This window comes from Anser brachyrhynchus (genome assembly GCF_964034855.1).
Source record: "Anser brachyrhynchus genome assembly, chromosome: 2".
NCBI lineage: Eukaryota > Metazoa > Chordata > Aves > Anseriformes > Anatidae > Anser > Anser brachyrhynchus.
The window spans coordinates 50425081-50447820 of record NC_137695.1 but is presented as its reverse complement, the minus strand read 5'-3'; the positions used below and the strand labels follow the sequence as shown (position 1 = coordinate 50447820).

The 22740-nt window shown below is 42.0% G+C and overlaps 3 protein-coding genes across 6 annotated transcripts in view; 2 read left to right on the top strand and 1 right to left on the bottom strand.

Moving 5' to 3' along the window:
- CAP2 (cyclase associated actin cytoskeleton regulatory protein 2) overlaps positions 1-4969 on the top strand; it is a 67355-nt gene extending 62386 nt beyond the window's left edge. For all 3 annotated transcript variants that reach the window (XM_080579213.1, XM_080579212.1, XM_080579211.1), the window contains exons 12-13: positions 1707-1847; positions 3406-4969. In XM_080579213.1, coding sequence (XP_080435339.1) covers positions 1707-1847; positions 3406-3489 — 225 coding nt within the window. In that variant the 3' untranslated portion in view covers positions 3490-4969. The remainder of the gene's footprint in view (positions 1-1706; positions 1848-3405) is intronic.
- Positions 4970-11726: 6757 nt separating this feature from the next.
- FAM8A1 (family with sequence similarity 8 member A1) lies at positions 11727-18950 on the top strand. The gene is made up of 5 exons (XM_080580254.1): positions 11727-12222; positions 14828-14948; positions 17050-17173; positions 17389-17528; positions 17836-18950. The coding sequence occupies exons 1-5, from the start codon at positions 11757-11759 to the stop codon at positions 17978-17980; spliced, it is 996 nt and encodes a 331-aa protein (XP_080436380.1). The 5' UTR covers positions 11727-11756; the 3' UTR covers positions 17981-18950.
- The window catches only part of LOC308189776 (nuclear pore complex protein Nup153-like), a 44882-nt gene continuing 39977 nt past the window's right edge, over positions 17836-22740 (bottom strand). For both annotated transcript variants that reach the window (XM_080580241.1, XM_080580242.1), the window contains exons 21-22: positions 22248-22407; positions 17836-21786 (exon numbers count right to left, since the gene is read on the bottom strand). In XM_080580241.1, coding sequence (XP_080436367.1) covers positions 21702-21786; positions 22248-22407 — 245 coding nt within the window. In that variant the 3' untranslated portion in view covers positions 17836-21701. The remainder of the gene's footprint in view (positions 21787-22247; positions 22408-22740) is intronic.

Sequence of the window (22740 nt, the reverse complement as noted above, 5' to 3'; positions counted from 1 at the left end):
TCCATCCTTCACAAATACTGGTCACAGCCACCATGGTAAAAAACAGCAAGGTGTTTTTTTTCATATTTTGAAACTCTTGCAAGTGATTGACATTGCTACCAGCTGTGCATCATTTTCTGAACTGTAACAAGCAGTTTTATTCACGATCACTACATGTCTTCTTATGGCATAGGCTGTTAAAGATCCCACGCATTTGAGTGTTTTTAAAAAAATAAATAATTTTTATCATTACCGCCAGAACTATTCATGAGAGATGAAAAATTCATATGTAATGAATAGGAAAAACACAGCTTGTTAATATTCAAACAAAGGGGAAATATCTTTTCTAAGAACAAAAATTCTTTTGATTAAGCAGGTTCTATGAATATTGCATAAGGCTTCTACGCCATAGAGCGGAGTGGAGTTCCACTTAAAAGTCTGGCTATAAGCTGCTTGAATCAGCCAGCTTCTGCAGGGTTTGAGCATGCCAAGTGCTCAGAACCTCAATTTTCTCAGTATTTGAAGACCTGAGCTCATAAATTGCAAATATGTGATACATTAATGCAACAGATTTCAGTAAATTCACCCTACAGATTTTGCTACAGTAACTTCAATGCCATTCTGCTTCACTCCCCTTTTTCCCAGTGCCATTTTATTTCTTGCCTGATGTTTGCAAAAACTGTTACATTAAACACACCCTCCCTTTGCTCACTATTGCATGACATCCTGTTGAAGAAAAGAAAGATCAGTTTAGGACGCATTAAAACATAGAACAGACCTGGGGATCCAGGTGGGATGCAAAGGACAGACGACTTGCTCTTCGTTTGCTGTCACATTTAAGGAACTGAAGCTGAAATTATATTCTTAATTTGAATAATGAGGGACACTTTTTTTGTTGTTGATTGCAAGTATGTGTCTATCACATGCTGTTTCTACTTTATGGCTCAAAATAACCTTTGCCCTTTTGATACACTATCCAGAGTGTATTGCTGTCCCTGGCTCCTGCCAGAGAGGGCAGGAGGAGGAGGAATTTTTACTGACAACTGTGAGGCAGCCAGTTAGCCAGGTAGAAATCTTTTAATCTGCAGAACTGTAAACAAGAGAAGATTTATTTCCCTTTCTCTCCTCAAGTAAATCCTTTGCTTGCTTTTAAGGTGACATAAGAAACATCTTTAAAGATTTAATTAAATTGATCTCGGTACTTTTTTAAGAACTGAATCTTGCCTGAAGGGGATAAAAACCCTTTGTGTGCTCTAAAACCCTTTGTGTGCTGTAAAACCTGGAAGAGCTTTGAAGTCTTTAGAATGCATCACAAAACACTTGTGAGTGGTGCTGTAGGCTGGGATCTTTCATTTGCCCAGAATAGGTTGGAGTTGACGTGTTTGGTTTCTTACCAGTCTCACTGATGAACGAGGTGAACACTGCCTAAGCTTCAGCACAAAAATGTCACTGGAAGTAGAGAGAATGGAGAAATCACTTTCATCCAACCATATATTAAAAGTTTGCTGTGTATTATAAGTTTGCTGTTGCATATAGATCTTTGTCACCACCGCCAGGAATTTCAGTGCCTAACAAACGGACAGCTTCCATCTCAAATATAAGCACCGTGCAGGCAGCTGACATACAGACGAGACGCTGGTGGCCAAAAGTAGACCTGCAGGCAGTAAGGATTTTATTAATAGTATCTGTGTTTGCTTTTCAAGATTTGTTAATATTTCCTTCTGCAGGTGATGGGGAAAGTGCCGACCATTTCTATTAACAAAACAGAAGGCTGCCACATCTACCTCAGTGAGGAATCGTTAGATTGTGAGATTGTGAGTGCCAAGTCCTCTGAGATGAACATCCTCATCCCCCAAGATGGTGATTATGTGAGTGAGATTATTTTGGAAGATTTTCTCCCCCTACCCAACTTGCCTTGGTAGCTAAAACTGCTAGGAAAGCAGGAGCTAACATACCTCATGTATTAACCTCACCAAAAAAAATGGTTCAAAACAATTGAATTTCTATGTACCAATATCTCAGTGATTAGTGCAGAAAATGTCTTTTTTTTTTTTTTCTGGGTTACAAAGTAATTTCAAAGATTAGACATTATTTCTTCCCATTTTGACAGGTGATGGCTTCATCTCCTGTCCATTTATTTTTTAAATTGGTAACTAAACATAATCTTTGAAAGAAACTCACTTCACACATAATATGAGAGCACTCAAGCCTGAAGAGGATGATGCTAAAGCTAAGCTAAATATATTACTACTACAGGTGAAATAATACAGTGTTATATACTCGTTTTTTTCTAAAGCTGTTATATGGGTAGCATCTGTCCTACTTTTTCTAGTATTTTTCAAAATGTTGTTCTCAGAAGTCACTGAAACATGAGGATTGCATTTGCCGATGCAAAGGCTCCTTCTTTGTTCTAGTGAGACTTTCCTCCTCAGCCCTCCAGCATTTCTAATAAAGTCATGCTCTGTTGCTTCACACACCAGCAAGAGATCACGGAGGTAAAGTGTACTCATAATAGTTTAACAAGAGAAGTTTTAAAATTGCACTGAATGGCTGTAGACAGAATTTCTCACAAATCTTTCACTCTGGAATATTTACAGTAGAAGAGTTTAGACTTTATAAAAGAAAATACATGATGAGAATTTGGATGCTCCACATTTCCAAAAGTGACTATTGGATGCCTGTCTTCAGACAACTAAGGGAACAATTTTCAGTGGGTTCATATTCACCTACTTCTTAAATAGAAGAAAGGTCTCTTTGATGAGTTTCTCCCCAAAACACCAGTAATATCTGAATTTACTGGCTATCAAAACACCATGAGATCTGAAAGAAAAAGTCCTTCCCTCCACACTTCCGTTTACTGGGATCTGAGGAAGACCCATGGATCTCTTCTGCTTTCACTGCACACATGGAATGGACGGAGACTTTTTTCAAAGTTCTGCTTTGTGTTGTGTATCCCATAAGGGATGCCGTGTCTCTTGAAGTATATCCCATGTAAAATGATAGGATGTTTTTTTCAGATATTTTTCTTCTGTATCATATTATTGTTTTCCTCCTTAAAATTAGTCTCCTCACTAAATCTCCACGTTGAAATCCTTTCTACTGTCTTCCAGGTCAGTCACTGATGGAGTCTAAGGTCATTTCTGGCATGGGGTTTATTTAGTTAGTTGTTCCAAATAATGGCGCGAGAGGGCTTATGACAAAGCAGCACCATCCCAAGGCTATTTGAAACTGGGTAGCAATAAGGCCTTTTCCTGTGTGGCATTGTAAAATAGCTTCCTAGGATAATGAGGAAAGCCTCTCTGTAATCCTGGCATGTCTGAGCTATCAATGCTTTGTCAGTCATGTAGCACTAACTGGTATTCCATCAGTTTTCAGGAGGTATCCACTGTTTATCTAACCATCGCTGTTGCTTTTTTTTCTTACCAGAAAGAATTTCCGGTTCCTGAACAGTTCAAGACAGCGTGGGATGGATCTAAGCTGGTCACTGAACCTGCAGAGATTGTGGGTTAATTTCCTAACACCAAGCAGCACTTGCTGACCATGATCAGACCATAGCCAGCATAAGCAAAGCAGTAATGTAAAGAACTAGGAACAGCAGTAGTTGCTACTGCTGTGATAGGCCTTCAAGCATTAGCTCTGCATGCTAGAAACAATAACTCATCTGGCACGCTTTTGTTAGGCATCCCAGTATTTTTCAGGTTTCCACAGTTTGCCTTCACTTCCAATTTTAATTCTAAATGATGTCATGTGAATGCAATGCAGTAACGCCCCCACCCTCCAGGCACACCATGGGTTTGAAATACTTTATACATAAAGCTGAAATTCTGCATGATACACTTTGTTATCATATTGCTTCAGTGCATTCCTTTTTATGTTTTTGCTAATCAAAAACAGCATTAAGACTCTATGACGTTTATTTTTAGCTGTTAAGCTATTTCGGTACGATGCAGTAAAAATGTTCCCCTAGAGAGAACTACTGGCTCCTCGTAGTTCTGTGGCAATCATAATGGGTTTTTGGTTTGTTTTTTAAGCAAGCAAAAAAGAACAACCTTCAGCCATACGTTTTGCTAATGGAAGATGAAAAAACATGATATTTTAATCAAACACTTTTCTAATATGTATATTTAGAAGATCCGTATGTTTTCAGTGAAGACAGATTTTATTATGGTACACACAGACTTGCTGTTGCCCTCTCATTTCTTGCAAATCAGTAATTCTTTCTAAACTAAAGCCTCATCTAAGTTAAAACCTTGCAGCAGATCACTTGAAAGTTTTTTGATACTCGGGTATCTTTTTTCTTTTGTTTTTGAGACAGTCTCCCATTCTTTAAAATTTCACATTGTATCTCGCATCCTCTTCAGAAAACTGAGAGAGGCATACATCAGATACCACTTAATTTGCTTGCTAATAATCTTCCTTTAAGGTGTTGCTATTGTGGCTCCTATTCATTAAAATATCCTTCTGTTTCTTCCCTGCATTTGTAAGCCTTACTTAGTTTCAAATATGGCCATGAAGCAAAGCCAGGAATTTATGTCAGTAGTTGAGCCCCAATAAAGGCCCTGTTTAGCCCTTTGATTCTACTTTATAGTCCATACTGTACATGCTTTTTTAACAAAGGTGAAGTATTGTATACATTTGTACTATTTCAGCACATAGTACCAATAAAATTTTAAAAATTTAAAGTCAGCATATGTTTTTGATCACTTGTAATACTTTGTAATGGTGAAATCACAGTAAGATGCTTGCAGAGCTAGTTACAAGCTAAATTTTGTGCCTAATTTACGTTGAAAGTACATTAATCCTTGAGGGTTTTTCAGTATCTTTGACTGTAAACCCAGTACAATGTAACAACCAGTAGTGCGCATTCCGCAAGGTTTTGCTATCTGATGTTGAATCTATGTGTATAACGTGTTTGCTTTAGTACATACCATTTTTTCAACAGTAAAATTCTTATGAAATAAAAAGGAAAATGTACTTGTTTAAATACAAAGTTGTTCAGAGCTTGCCGTATTGTACTCTTGGTCCTATATGATTTCCCCTTCTTAAATGCTGCTTCAAAGGCATTTGAGAATTCAGAGAACAAGTAGCTCCTCCTCCCGTCTCGTTGAACATTGTCACTTCTGCTGCCATAATCCACCAGGCAGTGGATAGCGGGTATTCTGCAGGCTAGCAGATAAACCTGGAATTTCGTGCATATGACTTCAGTGACAACCACAGAATCCAGCTTTCCATGATTCTCGTTTTTAGGTACACCTGTATTTTCCAGATATTATGTTTAGGGAGATGGTCATAACCTGGTGCAAGTTTATCAGGTTTGCATTCTATTTTTTGCTTTTCCCATTGTTTCCCTGTGTGGCCATGGATGTGTCCCTCCTGTGTTAACAAACTCCACAAGCGGTCCACTCCACATTTCACTTGGATGTGCTTCATATCTGAAAAGAGGGCATTGCATACTTGTTGTGATAATAGGATTGTTGAAGGATTGTTTAATCTTGAAATCATAATTTGCTCCATAAAATAATCTCATTCTGGAGCTTTCTGACCTGAAATACTGACTCTGTTTTTATCTAGCCTCAAATAGGGACGAAGTCATATCACAAAGACAGGAAGTCACATGCTGCCTTGCAGGTGTGATACAAAACAAGTATCAAAGGTTTAATGATAAACAGAAAGCAGTGAGACAGCTCTGCCTTACTACACAAATTCCTTTAGTTCTTGAGAAAGACTTAAAAGACTTAGACTGCCCCCCTCCCGAACAAGCTGCGTGATGGCTGGTTTACCTGCCTGAGTCTTCTGTTAAACATCTGAAAGCAAACTCCCTTGTGGCTAGGCCTTCTCACTAACGCTCACACTCCTGCAACGTGCAAGACCCAAATACAACTTTTGACTGGTTTGCTACCAGGAGGAAGTCTCATGCAGTAACACGGTGTGCCTGACAGCCTGAACACACCTTACAGCTTTGTCAGAGAGCACGGCTTTAAAAGATAAGGCAGAAGGCATAAAGGTAACTGCTGGCAACTGGAGAAAAGGCTAATGAGATCATGCAGTGTTAGACACCAGAAAAGTGGAATGGGAGACAGACATTGTAAATATGCAAACATCTTTTATCCAGTTTGCATAGTCAGCTACGGGATACAAATCTGTGATCATGTTCTGTCAGCTCCAATCCTCATGAAAAATATTTGCCATACGTTTTCAGTAGATTGTTCTCTGCAACCTGTCTTCAAAAATACAAAGGAATTCTAAATGAACAAAACAAATCCAAGGCTCTGGTTCTACCCCACGTGAATTTGTGTACAATTAAATGTTAAAAGCCCCTTTTCTGAAAAATCAAGTATGCCATGAGTTAGAAATAATCATGTGTGTTTAATGGCTGACTCCAGCAAGGAGTGAACGGTCACTTCTTGTTACTGCATGCCCTCACACAAGATATGCCGCTTATTTCGGCTTGTTCTGTATCAGTTCTGCACTGCTCTAAAACGGTGCTTGTGCTCTAAATCTGTCAAAACAGAAAACAGTACCTTTGGTGCATATATTGTTATGGAACAAATGTGTCTGGTGTAATTATCCCGTTCATTTTTATAAGCCTGCATGGGTCAGATATTCACCAGGCTGTGAATCAGCGGTAAAATACATAAAAAAAAGAGCAGGAGATTTTAACTGTGTTCAAATGTAAAAAGCATTTTCCCTCTGAGAAGCTTCCACAGATCTCATACTTTCTGAAACGGAACCTTAAACAGAGCCTCATGAAGTGCCACAAGGGGAAGTGCCAAGTCCTGTGCCTGGGGAGGAGCAGCCCCCGGCACCAGGCCATCCGTGTAGACCAGCCTGGCAGAAAAAGGGCCGTGGGGTCCTGGTGGACACCACGCTGAACGTGAGCCAGCAACATGCCCTTGCCACAGAGCAGGGCAACGTGTTGCCAGCACATCGAGGGACATGATCTTTCCCCTCAGCTCAGCAAAGGTGAGGCTGAATACATTGCCTCATGCAGGGCCAGGGGCATGGAGTGAAACACAGGAGGCTCCCTCTGAACATCAGGAAGCAAAGTTTTGCTACCAGGGAGGCAGAGCACGGGTGCAGGTTGTCCAAAGAGGTTATGGAGCCTCCCTCCTTGGAGGTACTCAGAAGCCATGGTGCTGGGCAGCCTGCTCGAGGTGGCCCTGCCTGAGCAGGGTGGACCGGATGGCCTCCAGAGGTCCCTTCCCTCCCCGGCCAGTCTGGGTCTGTGACAGTAGTTTAGCTGATCAGAATATCGTTTACTGAGGATTACTGGAAATTAGAGGCACCGAGGTAGTGACTCCACGCATCCACCAGATGGCAGAAACCAGCTGAGGCCCTGGCAATCGCAAACTCTTACCGTCAATGAAAAAGTGCTGGACTACACCATCTGCAGGGGCCGTGTACACCGTGCATCAAGGAACTGGGAAATCCTACTCTCCAAAAGTCCCTGTTAAGATATTGAAAGACTACGTTGATTTTAAAATGATCATCTCGGTACAAGGAGAAGGCTTGAGTGGGATGAATAAGGAAGAAGAAAAACCATCTACTCATTACGAAAGATTAATCTAAGATTTTGAACGCCACTAATCATACTTCCACTAAAAGCACATCTCATTAAAAATACCTGATTGAACTTAAAACTAATATTTAGCAGAGCTATTGAAGATTAAAAGGTAAGTTATTTCAAGTGTGCATTTGAAAATCTGAATACTTGTCAGTGTCCTAGGGAATTAGGTATTTGTTAAGGCTTCCCAGTGCCATAGCTGTTACTCATAGTTCTTACTATTTTTTGAGTCCTCACTGTTTCTGGATCTGCATGAGTTCCTTCAGTGTTACTGTACTAAATGCATCTTCATGGATCTGTGCATCGTATTTCCTTCCTGGAGACACCTGTCCATCTGAAACCCTTCAGAGTCTCAACTCAGTATTCACCCTTAATGCACTCTCCTTCCATGCTATTCTAAAATGTGCAAGGGGCTGCCGCTTTTTTTCACAGACAACTGGAGCTAACATGCACTTGACTACATGACGGGCTAGCAAGCAGAGCACTTATCAAGGACCTCTCAGATGGGTTCATTGCCCCTGCTGGAGGTGGTCTGGGCCCATTCCTGTGAGAATATCACCCGTAAGTGGCTACTGCCCTCAGAAGGAGTCCATAACCAGGCACCTGACACATGAAGCAGTCATTAGGTGAAAATCACGAGTAGCACACCCTGAAGAATGTCCTGGCTACCAGAAAACAAGAGCCTGCTCCCTCTTTCTGGTTGAAATAATCCTGAAAAAGTCTTTTTCGGTGCCAAATTTTCATAGAATAGACAACACTCTACTTCACTGTCCCAAACTCTGTGGTGACTTTCTAGGCATAACCCTTCTTGCCAAACTCTTGCTGCATGCCGAGGACTTGACCTGAGTACCACCAGCCACCAAAGACCTTTCTTCTCCAAACTTCTAGCTCCACCCAGACAGTGCTGCTTCAGTGGAGGCAGGCTTATACTTCCTCGCTGGGCACAGTAAAAAAAGTGCTGTTAAGTAACTAAGCAATTGATGAGGCTTCCCAGTGGCACAGCTATTATATTTCCCAGACTCCTAAGTAAAGCTCTTTTCTGATTGCTCTTCATTCAAATCAGGTCAAGGCAAAAGGCAAATAAAGGAATTTGCACACAACTCTTAAAACAGACAATACTGCTAAAAAGGCAACCACACTAGAAACCTACGTACCCTAAGATGAAAGTGGAAAAGTTCCTTTTTTTCTCTAATTTATGTTTATTTATTTATTTATTTATTTATTTTATTAAATGTGACCATGAGGATACTGATATCTGTATGTATCACACCTGAAGCTTCATGTTAGAAAGAAAATGTCTCAGCAGGCCATGGTAGCTTGAGAGCCAATCTCCCCTCCAAAATCCTCAGTTGGACATGACAGCCTGGTTTCACAGTGAAAGGCTAAACTGATTTAATTCAGGGGACAGCTGTGCAGTAGATTCCTCTAAAATTAAATATATAGTGCTTTACTTTCTACTTAGGCAAATGCATACACTGTTTTTCTGTTCAAGTTTAATGTTTTGTACTTGTGCTTGACCCAACAAGGGGTAGAGTTCTCACTCTGTGGTGACCCTGCAGTTTCAGTAGCGAAGAATCTCTATAACCAAGGTTTGTGTTTAATTTTACTCTATACATACATATACAAATGTGGCACAAATGCTTACATAGCATGAAGGTATGAAAGTTGCTCTTCACAGCAATTAGCCGCTTTGTAATGACAAGAGGTTGCTGCTGATTAATGGCCACCAGTTCTCATCCAAGGACTCTTTAGAATAGAGTCCTGTTACTCTCCTATTACTAGGACACTTTAAGGTGAGGCAGATGTGATCTGAATCCCCCAGGCAAAGAAGGAATTGAACTTTTCATACATCCAGATGAATGCTTCAGCAAACCCTTGGTTTTAAAAACTGGTTAAGACCTTGCCTTGAGAACAAGATGCTTTGTTCAAAAATGAACAAAGAAGCACTGCTGTAGCTCCTAATAGCTAGATTTAAAGCAAACCAGTGCTCTGTTACTTCCTCTTGATTATAAAAGGCTTCCCACTCAAAAGTGATAGATTGGGCTTTTCAGCACTTACCCACATGGAAAGAGCTTAAGATTCATTTCCAGACTCCTCCTAAAAGCTGCAATATCTGCTTTTAGGTGTTTACCTCCCTTTCAAAAGGTTTCCTATTGCCTAAATCTCTTTTATAGAGAAGAGGATATTTAACGGTCGATGCACTCAACCACTTATTTTCATCAACCAGTACAATGAACTACCCAAGATCATTCCCCTTTCTGACTCTGCTCACAAGAGAAGGCACACTGAAGTTGGGAGAAAAGAGTGATACAGAAGGTCGTGCATACTCCCATCACGTGTGGCAATCGCACAGCTGCGAAACAAGACTTTTTGTGCTCAGAAAGGCAGTGAGCTCCCCACCACCCGCACGCCTTGTTGTTACAGCACCTCTTTATCATATGCAGCATAGAACAGAATAATTTGAACACCTGCATTATACAGAATTTCTGAATTTGTGGGTTATTTTTTTGAGGAAGAAGAACTAAACGCTACTGACTGAAAAAAATGGGAATGAAGAAATACTGCATTGTTTGTCTCCTCTACCTTTTCCTCTCCTTCTCCCTCTCATCAGTGATTCAGTTTCACCTTGAATACCCAGCGTAACTATACAGTGAATCCCAACTAGTTATGGGATTACCTAAATGGTATGGGATTACCCTAAAATTTACATGTGACTGGCAACATTATGTGAAACCTGTGAAACCTTGTAATTGTATCTACAGATCTGATCTGGCCTGACACTTTCACCTTAATGGGTTTGTGGTGAAAACCCGATTTAAAAACAGTGAAAATATTTTCATCACTATAGCTTTTTCATTTTCATTCATCACTATAGCTGATGAAGGACAAGGTGAAATGTTATAAAGGAGGAAGCTCTGCTATGCTAGCTCTATTTCTTCCAAGCTAGATTTTCATCAGCAGTTAATAGCCACGTTAAGATAATGTATTTTGGGGTTTCTTACACGTGATTGTGGGACTCTTGGAAGTATTCTTTTTTTCACAAATCCACACTCCTTGCCCTTGTCTTTCATCAAATGGTCACCTCTAAGCTACCACAGTGCATGGTTTTCTTTTGTACACCTCTATCTTCCTTCTATTTCTTCCTTCCTTACTCTCATTCTGCATTGTTCTTCCTAGTCATGCTAAAACTCGCTGTATTTCCCAGATTGGCTACCCATATTGATTTTGCCCAGGTCTATGTTACAAAACACATGCCATTAGAACCCTATCTACAAAACGTGTGCCAGAAGATACGATTTCAATTACTTAAGGTAGTACAGGCAATTTGCCAAGCACTTTGTCAATTCACCTCAGCTTGCCTATACCAGAGGCTTACACCACAGAAACTACTTCAGCTCTTAAATGAGTTGGGGGTGCATGGGGATACAGCCTAAGAGAGGGTGTTTTTTTGATTTTTTGTTGTCAGGTGTCCCATGTGCAGTGTTAAAAATGTGAAATTCGCTGTGACTACAGCATGTACCACTATCACAGAATCACAGAATCATTAAGGTTGGAAAAGACGTCCAAGATCATCTGGTGCAACCATCACCCTACTACCAATATCACCCACTAAAGCATGTCCCTGCGCACCACGTCCAACCTTTCCTTGAACACCCCCAGGGGCAGTGATTCCACCACCTCCCTGGGCAACCCGTCCCAATGCCTGACTGCTCTTTCTGAGAAGAAATGTCTCCTCATCTCCAACCTGAACCTCCCCTGGTGCAACTTGAGGCCATTCCCTCTAGTCCTGTCACTAGTTATCTGCGAGAAGAGGCCGACCCCCAGCTCCCCACACCTTCCTTTCAGGTAGTTGCAGAGAGCAATGAGGTCTCCCCTGAGCCTCCTCTTCCCCAGACTAAACAACCCCAGTTCCCTCAGCCGCTCCTCATAGGACTTGTGCTCCAGGCCCTTCACCAGCTTCGTAGCCCTTCTCTGGACACGCTCCAGGGCCTCGATGTCCTTCTGGTACTGAGGGGCCCGAAACTGAACACACCACTCGAGGCGCGGCCCCACCAGAGCAGAGTACAGCGGTACGGTCGCCTCCCCGCCCGGCCCGGCCCGGCGGGTTGACCTGGCCGCCCGCCGCACCTCCCTCTCGGGGCGGGACGGGCGCGGCGGCGCCTTGGCGCCTGCGCGCCGGGCGGGGCGCTCAGTGCCGGAGGGGGCGGACAAGATGGCGGAGGGAGGCGGCGGCGGCGGCCGCGCTGCTCGCGATGGGTGCCCGCCGGCCGGCTGGGAGAGGAGCGGCAGCGCCGGGGGGAGCCCCACGGAGCCGCCCCCCTCTCCTCCTCCTCCTCGTCCTCATTCCCCTCCGGCAGCGGCCGCAGAGGCGAAGGCGCTGAGCGCGGCGGAGTACGCGCGGCGGGTGCACCAGTGGCTGTGGGACTCGTACTGCGGCTACCTCAGCTGGCAGAGCGGGCTGCCCGCGCTCCTCGCCGCCTCCGCCGCGGGCACCGCCGCCCCGCAGCCCCCTGCCCCCGCCGCCCCGGGGGCCGCCGCCGCCTACTACAGCCCCTTCTACCTCCTGGCCCCCGCCGCCCCCGCCTGGCCGCAGGCAGCGGGCGGCAGGCCCGGCCCTCCGCCCCGGGCTGCCCCCGGCACCGGCACGGCCCCCAGGGAGCCGGCGGGGCGGCCGGCAGGTGAGTGAGGGGGCCGGGGGGCTGCCCTTCGGGTCCTCGGGAAGGAGGCCGGGCGGGTCGTGAGGTGACCGGGGGGGTCTTTGTAGCTGTGCGCGAAGCAGCTGGCTTTTCAAGCAGCCTGCTTGAGTGATGAGGGCTTAACTAACGTTACCTGTTTGTTTTAGCGGGGTCTTTGCGCCCAAATAGGATTTTTTTTTACTTCTCTGCTTCAGTGTCATTAAATACATGCGTACGCTCAACAGGCTAGCAGCAGGGCCTGGGATGGCCAGCAGTCTGTTGCAGCTGTAAATATCTGAAGAGCGCGTGTCGCACCGCTTCTGTTTGCGTTTGTTCAAGAGTAAAACAAACCCGCTCTGACCACATCGCAGAGGAGCTGCAGAGCACGCAGGTGTTTCCTCGCAAGCGGAGGAGCATCCAGTGACATTCCAGGGATGTTTAGCATTACCTTGAGTAATGGTGAAAAACCATCACGTAATGACTGCTGAAGGGCTTTGGAGAAAAGGCAGATCGCCTCTCTGCAGGGCAAAGTGCAGCATTACTGAGCTGCAGCGTTTTTTATAAGCTCGTTGCCTGGACAGGAGAGAAGAGCACTTTCATTTGCATTTCCTCCCTTTTAAAGGGAAGGGAGTCTAGCTTTTAAGCTTGTTTTTTATTTAAACAAGGGTGTAACACAAAGTAGTATTTAATGGTACTCTGATCTGGAATTATGGATTGCTTGTGAACACATGTTGCCAGCCATTGAAGAGGACATTGATATGGAAAAAGTCTAGCCTGAAACAGTTCTTGCTATTTTACGTTGATCTTCAGCAACGAATTCTGTATGCTAAACACGCTTTGGGGCACGAGGAGTGCTTTATGCTGCTGAGCAGAGCTATTGTGAATGCTAAATACTGTTGCAACACCCGGCCTTCCTAAGAGAAGTCTCTGTGTGATACAGCAATGACTGTACAGTTACACAGACTGTTGTGCTGGTGCCCTGGCTCCAGATTGCAAACGGATGATGTATCTGGAACAGCTAAAGTGATTACATCTCCTTTTCTGCTGCAGATTATTGTCCCCGCAGCAGGCTTGGCAGGACTGGACACGTTTCCATCCCGGTGCCCCTGTAGGTGACAGCCCAGCGTCCTTACGTAAGCTGAAATACGTGACAGCTTCTGATAATGTTGCAGATCTTAAACGGGGCTGTCAAAAAGTGGAGCTGATGACTGCCTCTTCCAGCTCCGTCTGCCCACCGATGAGTGTCAGAACACCAGCATTAATTGCACTCTGGGCAGCAGCAAGCTTTGTTTGGACGGTAATCACGATTTAAGATGCTTTGTCCCCTTGCCCCTCCCTGCCCTACTGTAGGAGCTTACTGCTCTTACACTGGGAACAGCAGAACAAAAAGTGTGCTCGAGCCTCGGCTGCCCTGTCACGCTGTCTGCTTGACTAGTGTAACCCCCCCTTTAATGACTCGCTTAATACAAGGTCGCTGTGGGGCGCATATGCCAGAGTCGAGGGCTGCCAAGGTTTCTCAGCGTAATGGAGTCTGACAGGGTTTGAGTACTTCCTTCCATGCCCCAAACACTCAGCTTCCTCCCTATTCAGCTGTTGAGTCTGGGACCTTCAAGTGAAAGCGTGCCGCTGACATCAGCTTTACCCAGCTGGGTTGCCCTGTGCTGTCTGCTGCTACGTGCTCGCTCTGGCACTGAGCGGACTGCTTTAAAGAATCCCTGGTTAGAACTGAGTTGACAACCCCGGGCGTGCTTTGACAATGAGAAGTGGATCTATTTTAGCATTGTTTACGTGAGTAAATTTCTATTCGACAGCATCAGTGCAGAGTTACCAGAGAACGGCTACCAGAATTTGGGAGATACCGAGCGGTGGATGGGTCCAGATGAAGTTATTTTTTAATTATTTAATGAGTGCAACATTACTCTTTGGAAACTTGTGAAGATAAACCTTTTTTCCTTTGCTTTAGCCTTCTGAGGTGGTGTTAGCAGCAAAAGCTTGTAACTGTGAATACTTATTTTGCCTCAGCCTGCCCTTGGTCAATTATACCAAGGAATGGGTTACGTTTTCTGGCTGATTGTAGGGCAGCTGCTGTGTTTTGTTCTAATAAGCAGTCTGTAGGAATGTTTATGGTCAGGTGTGACTAATACTCTAATTGGCTCCTGTTCCTGGGTCCGACATGAGACAAAACAGGCTGCGTTTTTCTTTGAGAGCTGCTACGTGGTACAGGCTGAAGGCTTGCTAAGGGGTTATATGAATCTTTCTTAGATCTGAACTCACAGATTTAGTGAAATTGGTTCTATGTGAGGCTCTTTTAAACAAAAGAATGCAAAAATTGATACATCTTCAGTGTGCTTCAGCTCTTTAGAGGGGTGGGATTTTGCTGGTAATCCTTGTTATAACGGGACTCTGAGCTCTGAAAGAGCTTGATTTAATTTCAGAAGGCTCTCGTAAGCCAAATAATTCAGATAATTTCTGATTGATAGATTTTTTAGAAGATTTTCTTAATGTGAGCCAAGATGAAGATCTTGGTATAGTGAGATTCAGCCAACAGGCAATAAACTCTTCATTTAGAGCAGTCCAACCTGGGTCACGTTAACTGTTTCTCTTACAGGTCGGGAATTCATTATCCCTTCACTGGCCCACAGGTTCATAGCAGAGATGGTGGATTTCTTTATTCTGTTCTTTATCAAGGCGACCATTGTTTTAAGTATTATGCACCTCAGTGGGATAAAGTAAGTAGAACAACTTAAAGGTTTGTTACACACAGCCTTAAGCTCTTTGAGGCGTTGTGGCATGGTTGGCACTTTGCAACGGGCAAAAGCTGAGGAAAAAGCACCGCTAGGTTAACTTCTTCTTAAATACTGTCTGATTTGGGGTCAGATGGGGGGGGGGGGAGAGAATTTGTACTAGTTTATTTTCATAGGCTCACAAGCTCCTTACTAAGGATAGATTAGACTCGTAGTCTTGGTTTTTGAGGGAATGAGCAAGATATTAAAAAAAGCCCTTTAAAAATGTCAAAGAAAAACTATTAGTGAAAAAAGTTCTTTTAAACACTTCTAAACATTATTTTAGATCATGCAAGTCAAATATGTATCTATTTTTCAAATGCAGCAAAGTTGCTAGGCATGTTACCATGCTGTAGTTGTTACTACACGAGTTGGATTTCTTTAATAAAAAATAAATGAATGATTAAGTATCATGTGCATCAACTGTATGCTTGGCTGAAAGTCTTCGTGTTTAAGCTCAGAAACAATTGTTTACCTCAAAGACTATCTGCTTCTTTAAGAGTAGATTTCTTATCACATAGCTCCCTTCATTCCTCCACTTTGGTTGGTATAAATCAAATATTTGGGTCTGGTTAGGGGATCAGAGCTTGGAGAACAAGTACAGTTACATTTCTGGATCCAAGTTTTCTGCTAAGAGTCTCCTCAGTGTTGATGGAATGTAAACTGATAATGTGCGGAAAACATCTTTCACCTAGGTTAAACTGATGCTTGAAAGGTGTGTGGAAGAGGGTTAAATCCCAAGCAATCAATATGTCAGTGTAAGTTATTAGTGTTTATTGTTCAAATAAACACGCAAATAAGACGCCAACCTCTCAGTGCTATTCCAAAAGCAGAATCTCCAACTCCTACGTGACAGCTTGTATTTCTGGTTTGGTTTTAGTAGGCTGAAAATGATGCAGAATGAAGTCCTGGGAAGTTGGAGAACTGTGTGTACTGCTTCTGCAAAGTAGTGGAGGTGATGGAAAGAGAAGGCATCTCTTACTTGCTGAATTAATTTATAATATGTTCAATATTACTACTTTAGCAAGAGTAAGGAGGTTGCTTATAAGTAACTTCAGGAAAATCTTCTTTTTTCCCTCCCTCTTAGTGAGATGTTTGCTGGATGTCAGGCTGGGGAGTTGTCAGGAAAAAGTATATCCTCACTGGCAAAAAAGAAAAAAAAAAAGGTGGGGAAATGCAGGTTGTGACATACTATCATTTTCTCAATCCCTCGTCTTTTTTGATCCTGAAGTCTGACTAAAGAGGAGAGCAAGTAGTGCAGATACAGATTGTTTTGCATGGGACTGCACTTCTCTGTGTAAGGGGTAATTCTCACCTAGATGAGCAGCAGCAGTAGGTGACAAGTCCTTGTCTAAGTCTGCATCGCAAGTGTGTCCGTACCGCTACTGGGTGATAATGTTAAATTTGTAGGGTTGTGAAAATACACAGTTGACTCTAAATGGATGTTTTGCGTAGCTTTGTTAGGGCAAATAGCTGAAGGTTGCAATTGCTTAAGTTGAAACCTTCCAGTTGTACCTCAGTGTGCCTGCATCTAGGAGAGCACGGTGAAAGCTGTAGAGACTGGAGAATGACAAATCAGTCCTGGTCACGCAAAGGGAGAATAAGGCTGCCTTGCTTTCCTAGGGTGACTTGCAAATTCTCCCAGGCATTTATGAGTGCCCTTTTTTTTTCCTCCCTGTAAAGAAGTGACTTGCATCCATTCCATTTGTGCAGTTAGATGATTGCAGAATCCCTTGTGTACCTCTCAGGAAGTGTGAGAATTTTCAGAACAGTTTTGCAGCTCGCTACATAGCACACCGTATTGCAAAAGTGGTAACAAAGAATGACTTTTTTTTTCTTAAAAAAAAGATGAAACAAACTCAGCAGCAACTTGGAAGGAAACCTGGTATAATTTTAATGGCTTGCCTTTTATCAAGGAAGTTGAGGAGCTTTTTAATACCAGAACTAAAGGAGTGAATTCTAATATTAAACACCAATACTGGGAGCAGGGTCAAATAAGTTCAGTTTTTTGTTGTGTTTTTCACTAAAGTTGTCTTATTTTGAACAGGGACATCTCTAAATTTGCTATGCATTACATAATAGAAGAAATAGATGAAGATACATCCATGGAAGACTTGCAGAAAATGATGGTAGTAGCTCTCATCTACAGGTTACTAGTCTGCTTCTATGAGGTAATTACAAATATTATCTTCTGTAATTAATAGTTGTCAGTTCTTGAATAAGGTAAAAAATAAAATTATATTATCATTGGCTGATGAAGTAAACCCTCTTTATTTTGGGTTACATGAAGCCGTGTAACTTTCACGTAGTTGTGATGAAGACCAAGTTTGCCAAACCAACTAACAGCACTGTGCTGTGTGGAATCGAACTAACTGTTCTTTTGCAGATAATCTGTATTTGGGGAGCAGGAGGAGCTACCCCAGGGAAATTCTTGCTTGGACTGCGAGTTGTGACGTGTGACACATCTGTACTCGTTGCTCCCAGCCGTGTGCTAGTCATTCCTTCCTCAAATGTCAGCATGACAACGTAAGTGCACTTAGCATCCGCTGCTTTCAGGTTAAAGTTACAGAAAGCACGCGATTTAAGAAGGAAATGCCCATTTTCTTTATGATTGGCTTTTGCAGTAACTAGACTGAGTAATTTTTAAATCACAAAATCTGAGAATTGTTTTGGCAATCATGAATATTCTCCAAGTTAGGTGGTAAAACAATCTCTTCTAATTTTTTTTTTTTAATGCTATACAAAAACTGAGGCACTAACCTGAAGGCTGGCTAACTACTAATCTAAGCAGAAAAGTCAAAATAAGGCAACAAATGTTTTATTTTCATTTCAGGTCTACAATAAGAGCTTTGATCAAGAATTTTTCTATTGCTTCCTTTTTTCCTGCATTCATTACACTGCTGTTTTTTCAGCACAACAGAACAGCCTATGATATTGTAGCAGGAACTATTGTGGTAAGAAGAAATGGAATCAGATGATGCCAAAAGATGATGGATTTCCAGACTGTTTTTTGAGCACCACCCCCAAAAGAAACAAAGACCTACCCCAAAACTGAAATTGAGATGACCATCGGAATCTTTTGCCCAAATTAAAGCAGAATGATTCAGAAGATAAAGGAAATGGGTTGCTCCAGTATGGTGCCAGCAGCTACCTTCACAGTATTGGAGTTTTCACAAATGCCAAAGAAGTTTGAGAGAAACGATACGCAGTAAATCTGAAGTATTAACCTTAGATTGACAGGGAAGTAAGCGGCTGTACTGTTAACTGCAGCTAGGTGCTGTTCTGTTTGTCAGTCTAAGGAAAGCAGATACGGAGAAATACTCCACCTCAAAAGAAATGTTGCTACAGTTTTGGGTGTTGGCAGGTAACTAGAAAATATTTTCCAAGCAGTTGACTGAGTTGTATCACAAACTGTCTGAGGGGAAGGGAACTGCAGTATTAGACAGTAAGGCAAATCATGTTAATTAAATTGCCAGATGTGCAGTGTTTATTACTTCACAGAGCACATTCCCTCACCTCTTAAAGTATTTTATTTGAACATTAATGTGACAAGTTTTTTTGCATGATGATCGTAAGCGTTGTCATTATTTCATGTGTCAAAGCTAATGAGGAGGTGAAAAACAGTAGCTGCTTTTTCTTCGGGAAGGCTATGTTACACTGCAGTGTTAGTGACTTGGCATGTATGTAATTCTGGAGCTGTGAACAGTACACATCATCTGCTTCTGGCTGGAATGAAAGCACTCGTCTATTTCTTGCATATAATAATACCAAGCAAAACAACTGAATGAGTTTCAGGAGCATGCAGAAAATAATAACTGAAATGCGTGTCATGGGTATAAATCCACAGAAGTACAAATACTGGTTATGTTCACTTAATATTCTGGCTAATTGTTTGTATGTTCAGAATAACAACTACTGAATAAAGAAGCCTAATATTTTGCATGATTACATAGCTCTGGTAATTTGTTGTTATGTCATTTAGTATCTTGGAAAAGGACTATATACCACAATGTTGACGTTTTATTCCTATTTTAATAAGAGTTTGGAATTCTTCCAATGCCCAGTTTTTGTCTGTTCCTCCCTGAGGCTGTTCTTCCTCTTGGTTCTAACCCTACCTTCAGTCTTGGAGGTTGGTGGTAGGATTATTATTATTATGGGTTCTTGTTTCTATCTCTTCAGGTGAAAGAAACTAAAAAAATGCAGAATATTAATGTTACTCTTTCAGAGTTAACAAATAGTGTTCCTTTGTTTATTGGGGTAACTTTTTCTGCATCTATCTTCATTTCCCATGCTATTGTAGGAACCAGTGTTGCTGCTTAATTGACCCCTCAAAGTGTGTGCAGCTGAAATGGAACCCAAGAGAGATTGTTGCACTGTTCTTTCAAAGCATTGCACTGTTTACTTGAGTGTTAACATCAGAAGTTGAGGAACAGCTACAGCTAGCTATCAACCTGACAAGCTACAGCTGTCAGAACTGACTAAAGCTGATTTTAAGGTGTGTGTTGCCTACTTACACTCTCAGTATGAATGCAAAAGGAAGTTTTAGTCCACTTCCTGTAGTGGTGACCTAGAAATGGGGCTTTAAGATGGGCATGGGGAGCAAAACAGTTGGGTACAGGTTATTGCTAACACTTCAGGTTTAAGGGACAGTATCTCCTTACCCTGTTAGAAAATACTACCCCTTCCATAGCAGGTAAAGAAAAACACCAGACTTGCCCAGGGAACGATGTATACACTGTACTGTTGTAAACTTCAGCTTTTAGTTTGACTCGTGTGTGTGTGTGTGTATGTTCCCTTGAAAAGACCCCTTTTTTCTAGTGGTAGGCTGAGTATGTGGTAGGTAAAAGCGCTAGGGAAAACTGTGGCACTTCTCAGATTTAGACATAAGGAAATATCTAGTTGCATACAAGTCTTCCACAGTTTCAGGGGGTAAGGTGTGGCCACCTGAATAGCAGCTTATAGGTATGGTTTTAAATCCCAGTTGCTAAACATCTATGCATAGAAAAACTGATTTGAGTTCCCTGCATTCTGTAAGACTCCCAAAAGTGAAGGTTAAAGTTTGTCTTCCTGTCAAGTCTAGTGCAGGGTTAGAAAAGTACCTTATTTCATAACACTGGCAGCTGTAGAAATACAAAGCAGCATTAGGGGAAGATGCTTAAAGCTTATGCAACTATTCTAAGGCCTTTCTCCCTTCATGCCACAAGAGGGAAGGGGAGCTTTCAGTTCTGGCTGCAGCAAATGATAGGATCTCAACCACAAACGGTGTGCTGTGGCTTACTGAAAGTTCAGCTGTAGTCCTCAAACGCGCATTCTCTCTCCCTTCACTAGAACGTTCTCTAAGAAGCTTTTCTCACTCCTATACGAGTGCAGAAAACATGTTATCCATTTACGATTAGGTATGCTTCATCTTTTTCAGTTAGAACGTTGGTGAATATTTCTAAGATCACTTTTTTGTTTGTGTGGTTGTGAGAAACTGTAAAAGTTATCTGCAATTATTGCAGCTAGACAGCTGTCAGACCTGGGGCTTTATGCAAGTCTACCATAAAATCCTTCACTTAAAGACAGGTTAAGATGAGTGCCAAGGTCCCTGTCAAAGAGCAGAGGTTGCAGAAAGCATGTACCACCACTCAACTCAGGCTGCGTGCATTGTCTGCAGATGCCTTCACTGGGAGTTAAAACTGCCAGCCAGTATTTTATATTTTTTATTGATGGCATTTATCCCATGGTTTAACATGTTAATTATACTGTAATAAACATGGCTTTAATATTAAACTTTTCCTTATTATCCAAAGTCACCACAGTCCATTTCAGTAAATATAAAAATATATACTTAATACTTTGTACAATACTGGTTTTTGGTCCAAACAAAAATGGATCAGAAAAGCCAATAAACTTACTTTAAGAATTCCCAATTTTAAAGATTTTCTAAATGGATTTAGGCAACTTTGAATAATGGGATTTACATAAAATCTGAGACAATACTAAACAAAAATGGCCGTAACACACAAAATTAAAATTTCAATTTCACAGATTTGTTATGCCAAAAAAGTACATAGAGAAACAAAATTTATTTACACGTTTCAATAATAAAATAACAAAGGTGAGATGTGATAAAGGGCTGTAAGAATGAAAATATAGAAATAGCATATATAGTTATTAAATGGAGAACTACAGATCTAACAAGTCCTTAGCATGGATCATTCTTAATTCATACTTTCTCTATCAGAAAATTTTAGTGCACAATACACCCAAACTCACTCACTTCACACATACACCAGCACAAACTCAGCATAGAAATCATTCATTAAAACATTCTCTACTCTATACAGAATCCCTCACTGGTATAATTACAATTTTGAGGCGTCAGTAAACGCGGATGAGCGCACATAGTGGTGCAGATGAAGAGGTATTGTACAAGCCATTCGCTGTGCAGGCTATACTCATGTCTATAGCCGGACCACGCCGAGTCCGTGAAAGAGATAACTTTACGGATTCTAAAATAGTTTCGCTTGAGAAGGGCTCTGTTGCCAACTCTACTCATTACAAAAGAACTAAATGAGGGAGGGTAGGAAGGGGCAGCAGAGTTTTACAGTCCTTTAAGCAGATCTGACTTCAGCTATCCCAGCATGAGGTACGATCCCAACAATTGAACAATGCAGGGCAGCAGCTGCTTTGAAAGTTGCTTTACGTATCAGGCGATTATTTTCTACGTCTAACTGCAGTCTTTATCTTCCGACCAGAAACCGAAGATCCAGAGACAGAGAAAATATTTTTTCCATTAGTCCTATCAAAAGAAATTAGTAGTTCAGAGTTTAGGACAGTGTAGCTGAAAATTCAGTAGCAGCACTGAGTAGATATTCCAGAACAACTGTTCTATCGTCTGGCTCTCTAGTTAGCAGCTGGCAACAAACAGCATATGATGAACAGGAGGAGAGTTCCAGAAACCAAAAGCAATTAAATCTCTTATTCAGCAGGTAAGTAGCAGCATAATGGCTAAATATGGATTTTATTTTTCAAGAACAAGAAAATTGCACATATGTTGATGCGTGATATTTCTGAGAACTAGTCTCCTTTACAACTACCGTCACTTAGTTAGCCAGTCACGCTAATACATCAAGGAAGGATCCAAAATTTAGACCAAATTCCAAGGTTCATCTGAATACCTCACGATTTAACAGCAGTAGAGGCTGCACACAGTCAGTCCACCGATATTACCCAAAGCGAAATTCTGATATGGTCTCTTACCCCACTGTAAATGCTGGAGGCTGGCTGAATGAAAATCCCGAAGAGCCAGAAGGCTGTGCCGATGCTGTTGGTGCAGTAGGATTTGCACCAAAAGTAAATACTCCCGGGTTATTTGGAAAATTGAAATTAGAAGTGTTACTTCCAAACTGGAATACAGGACCTGGGAAGGCAGGGTGGAAGCAGAAGAGAACAAGAAAGTTGTAATTTGAGTTCATCCTTTCCATCCTCGTGTTCCTCCCATTATATCTAACAAATGTTTCTTAAAGCTCGCTCAAGACGACAAAGTTTGGGATGGGAGGGAGGTTTACCAGAAATGCTAGATTACAATGGGAACAATGCTTAGAAAAAATCATTCACTTCAGTAGAGAATCATAAAAGGATTCTTAAAAAAAAGGATTCATTGCTAGGACGTAGCTAATGAATTGCTTGCTAATTTCTGCACCGGCGTTAGGTTTATACCTGTGTACACTGAAGTTTATTAATGAAGCCTTAA

Coding starts and splice junctions, on each gene's coding strand:
- FAM8A1 (XM_080580254.1), top strand. CDS start 11,757: ATGGCGGAGGGAGGCGGCGGCGGCGGCCGCGCTGCTCGCGATGGGTGC. Junction 12,223..14,827: donor GCCGGCGGGGCGGCCGGCAG/GTGAGTGAGGGG, acceptor TTTCTCTTACAG/GTCGGGAATTCATTATCCCT. Junction 14,949..17,049: donor ATGCACCTCAGTGGGATAAA/GTAAGTAGAACA, acceptor TATTTTGAACAG/GGACATCTCTAAATTTGCTA.